The sequence below is a fragment of the Sinohyriopsis cumingii genome, chromosome 1 (genome assembly GCF_028554795.1).
Source record: "Sinohyriopsis cumingii isolate HCF-2022 chromosome 1, ASM2855479v2, whole genome shotgun sequence".
NCBI lineage: Eukaryota > Metazoa > Mollusca > Bivalvia > Unionida > Unionidae > Sinohyriopsis > Sinohyriopsis cumingii.
Genome location: NC_142961.1, coordinates 145,781,005 through 145,785,922, shown reverse-complemented (window position 1 = coordinate 145,785,922; position 4,918 = coordinate 145,781,005). Strand labels below are relative to the sequence as shown.

General features: G+C 36.7%; 1 protein-coding gene across 1 annotated transcript in view; it reads right to left on the bottom strand.

The window, feature by feature from the left end:
• Window positions 1–2,114, bottom strand: part of LOC149808096 (forkhead box protein D3-B-like) — a 2,620-nt gene extending 506 nt beyond the window's left edge. The window contains exon 1 of the mRNA XM_089949243.1: window positions 1–2,114. This exon is cut by the window's left edge and continues 506 nt beyond it. Coding sequence (XP_089805369.1) covers window positions 396–1,829 — 1,434 coding nt within the window. The 5' untranslated portion in view covers window positions 1,830–2,114 and the 3' untranslated portion in view covers window positions 1–395.
• Window positions 2,115–4,918: the final 2,804 nt, after the last annotated feature.

Here is a 4,918-nt window from a genome sequence, read left to right as displayed (position 1 = left end):
TAAATGAAACTGGAATCAAAGTTGATTTTGTGTGTCATATTAAGTTAATATGAGGAAAGCCGTGAACATCGCTAATGACTCGCTGGAATGATGCAATAGGAATGTTGGCAATGAAATCCTCGCACAAAATACACTTCAATTTTGTGGAAAGAGTCGATTATCTGATATGTTATTTTGGGTCCGAACGAAGACACCTTCATGCTTAAGAATGAATGGTTTGAACACGTACATGGCACTGTCCTCCATTAAGGATATTAGTCTGACACACGGACCATGAATGGCGAGTGAACACTGAAGTAATTGTTTCCTGACCGCTTCAAATAAAATATAAGTGAAGTGTGCCACAATTCATGTTTGATTTCTCTTTTGCGTGTTTTAAAGATTTACATTGTGAGTCATCGGGGCCAACCATGCAGTCCGTAAGCCTGAACATACTGTCTGTATTTTTCAATGTCCATTGCACTAAGAGAATTCTGCAGGGGGGACAGAAACGTTCCAGGCCCGACCCGTGATATGTCTAGAACCCCTGCCCGGAGCGAAGCCAGAGAGTTGGACAGTGCGAAGGAACCGGGTAATCCGGTTGGTCGGAAAGACGAAACCGCCACCGGACTTGGAGGTGACTTTTTTGAACTATCAGAGGTATTTCCAATTATGTTGTCAATGGAGAACCCGTTTTTAGTTGACGTTGATGTCGACGTCACCGGACTAGACGCAGAAGACGTTAGCATGCTGGAATTCGGCAGCATAGAGTTTAATCCCTGTGGGATACTAAGAGACACATGACTAGGTAGATGGGTACGAAACAAGTCATTTTGTGTTAGAAATGGTAGATGAGACGCCGTTATCGGAGACATGTAGGGATATGGAAAGGATGTAGAATTCGCGTGGTGATGAGACATGGTTAAATATCCATGGTGATGGAAATAAGGGTCGGCGGCCGACATGAAAGCAGTTGGTTGAGACATAATGTCATTGGTATGCCTTTTGTAGCGCTTTCTCCTTCTCAAAAAACTTCCGTTATCAAACATGTCCTCGCTGGCTGGATCCAGGCTCCAGTAATTGCCCTTTCCCGGATTTCCAGGTTCTCTTGGAATTTTAATAAAGCAGTCATTCAGAGAAAGATTGTGACGAATACTGTTTTGCCAAGCAGGGAATTTCTCACGGTAGTAAGGAAACCGGCTCATGATAAACTCACAAATTCCAGATAATGTCAACCTCTTCCTCGGTGACTGTAGAATCGCCATAGTGATGAGGGCTATATATGAATACGGAGGTTTGACTAAATTACTCTTACCGGATTTCTGGAAAGTTGAACTGCCGCCGACTTTGTGATCTTTTCCTTCCATGCTGAAACTTTCGTCACTTCCCTTGTCGTCATGTGACTTACAATCAACAGCTCCATTTTCTCTAAAGCTAGGTGAAGGTATCGGAGACTGATTAGGAGACTCAAATGAATCGTCTCCATCACCAACTGGGTCTAAATCTTCACTACAGTATTCATCCACTGGGGTGGAAGAAGTTGGCCTTTTAGAACAAGTCTCGTCCTCGTCAGCCTTTTCAAAATTAAGTTCTTTTTCAGTTTCTCTGCTCGGAGTCAAGTAAAGAGTTCTGTCCATAAGTTGATCATTTTCGGAAATGAAGACAGTCTGTTTATGACTGAGGTAACCGATAGAAAATTTATCGACTTCATCTGGCATTCTTGAGGGTCTTCCGCTGTTTGCTGTTGTAGGTGAAACACTTGGAGACTGCTTTTGTTGCCGTGGAAGCACGTGGGTATCGGGTATATCCGCCCCGGGGTTGGGACTTGAGTTTTCCATATCGAAACGCATCGCCCTGTTTCTCAATATTCAACAATAGTCACTCTTGTTCCAAGACAAAACATAAATATTCCCTATTTTAATATAGTCAAAACTAAGTAATCAATAAGCATTTATACTCAAGTGTTCTATTAGAGAGTCTCTTTAGAATTTTCAAGTCTTTAAAAATCTCATGTATTCACCATCTACTTGTGCGACAATCGACACAATTTGTCATTCACACCCAGCTCGAGCGATTCAAAAGCCATACACCACCCGAATCTTTCTTATCTTTACAACTGTGGATTTTGCATTGGATTAACAATATTTTCCATCGAACGTTAACTAGATGTTCCCTGAACGCCACGTGACGGCCCCCATTTGCGGAACATATCCCCATAGTCACTAAGCCCCGCCTACTTATGAATACGGAATTTATCTTCTCTGCCACAGCGAATCAGGGAAAACCAGTATCTATTAACGACCTGTCACGCGTCTGTCAGCACAGTATCGCTTTCTCATCGCAAACACTGGATTAACGTTGTACGAATGCAGATTTCAATTAACACAACATACTTTGGCTGTTTCGCTAAATCTACTTAAAAGATTTGGTAGAGAACCAAAATATACATTAGGCAAATGTGGTGATATGTAAAGAAAATATTAGGTTCCGTAAACAAGGATGAATTTTTTGGTCTCAGGTAGGGAGATTATACGTCAAAGGTTGCTAGGAAACTAAAACAAATTTCTTCAGTAACGAAAATAGATTGCATACGACAGGAAAATGTTTCATCAAGAAATAAAAGTGAATGGAATAATGTATTTTAAATATTTTGATGCCACTACAACTACGCTTAAATGGGATTTAGTTTCTTTAGAACCCTCTATAAATAAATTAAAGAAAATAGGAAATGTTATCTTAATGTTACAATGTCCATGTATTTCTTTTCGAATCGACGCTAATCTATTTTTTAAACGTTGAAGTAATAAAAACAACGAGAATAGTGTTCACATCACGGGATCATTAGCAACTCTGTGTATGTAACGAAACACCTCGTCGCAGGAAAGACATCTATAATGGCACAAACTGTGTTTTTGTACATGATATATATTTCTTTAGAACGTCCAAATTTAAAATTAACGGTAATTTCGATTTGCGTGTTGAACATATTTATTTCTGATAATGACGCATACACTTATTGGAGAAAAGTAAATGAGTATAGGATTGAAACGGTTCTAAAATGATGTGCCTATATGTAAAGAAGGTTTGTTTTATAATGCTGTATAGAAACCATATCGAAATTCAAGGCTTTTCTTCTATTTTTAAAAAAAAACAACCAATGCTAACATTGATTTTACACTAATCAGTAAAATATACGATAATAATATTCATATTTGCAATTATGTTTCATGATGTTTGTAACGATACACACACAGGTGTGTGTATGTATATGTATATATATATATATATATATATATATATATATATATATATATATATATATATATATATATATATATATATATATATATAGAGAGAGAGAGAGAGAGAGAGAGAGAGAGAGAGAGAGCAATCGTACATAGGTTGATATTGAGATAGAAGTCTAGGACCCCAAATTTTGTTCTCCATGTAAATTAAAATCATATCCAAAATTGATATATATTTGTATGTTTCCCAGTATAGTCACACATGGTCATTCATGTCAAATATGTACAAATGAGTGTGCGACGATACATGGTTATGTGCATGAACTTCTATTTTTATTATTTTATTACAAAAACTGAGGACCACATGGCAGATGGGTCAGCCATGACCAAATGTGTTATCCTCGTTAAAGATAGTTTATTATTATTATTATTATTATTATTATTATTATTATTATTATTATTAATTTTCTAGATTGTACCATTATTTTAATATTTCTATATCGTACCATTATTTGAATATTGTTATGTATCAATTCAAGATAATGTTCTATGTTACGAAGGTTGTTAGAAAATTAAAATAGCTGTGCTATTGCAAAATAGCTTAGTTTGTCACAGTGAACTTTTGGAGCCACAAATTTAACGAATTAGCGTGTTACACTTTGGTATATAAAATGTGTTATCAAGGGTGTAGTGTTCTTAGGAATGCAAGGGAACGGCGTTCCCTTGCTTTTGGCTCTCGACATTTTCCCCCAGCATCTGAGTAACATGCGTTCCCTCCCTGCTTTATTACATTCTCTGACTTCTTTATTTAGCGCTACACCACTGTGTTTTACACTTTGGTATATTATATGTGTTAAAAGCGTGAACAGTTTTGGAGCTACTTAAAGTCGACAGATGAAATCATTTGATGACTTGAAACTTAAAACCCTACTCATTTTCTGGAAAAGGTTTTCTATTGATTTATATGGATTAGTTACCCGATTTACGCAAATAAGGAAATAAATGCACTAAGAAGGCATGCGATTTCTGTTTCCCAGATTGCATTGGTATTTTTCAAATTATTTTATGTCCAAAATACAGTAGATGTTTCTCCAAGTGAGCTAGCTTTCATTTAAGTTGGTATGTTTTTTCTTTAATTTAGTGAGGTTTACTGCACAAAAAGCAACATTGAATACGTGTATTATCTATTGAATTTAGTTAATGCATCTGGAATTAACAAAATACAGGAAGTGAGGACGCCGCATCAGTATGGAGTTTGTATGATATTGTGCACACGAGGGAATGTTATCAGAGCATTAGGGGTATATCTGTATTTTCCTACCAAAAGGATGCCATATCTGTAGAGTTATTGTATAATAATGATAAAACACATTGTTAAAATGACGGAGTGAATGCAGTGTAATCATCATAACTACCAGCAACATAATCGTCGTCATCGTCATCGTCATCATCATCGTCGTCGTCATCATCATCATCGTCATCATCATCGTCACTATTATTATTATTATTATTATTATTATTATTATTATTATTATTACGGTGATACTTCCCAAATCCAGACACTGTCGGAACCACACATTTTGACCGTTTTATGTAGGTGGCCTTGATATGGAGGTTCAGTTTGTATTAGAACGATTTTACTCGGACCAAAATATTTGTCTATACTGGAGATGAGACGGAGTTACAGGAGGTTG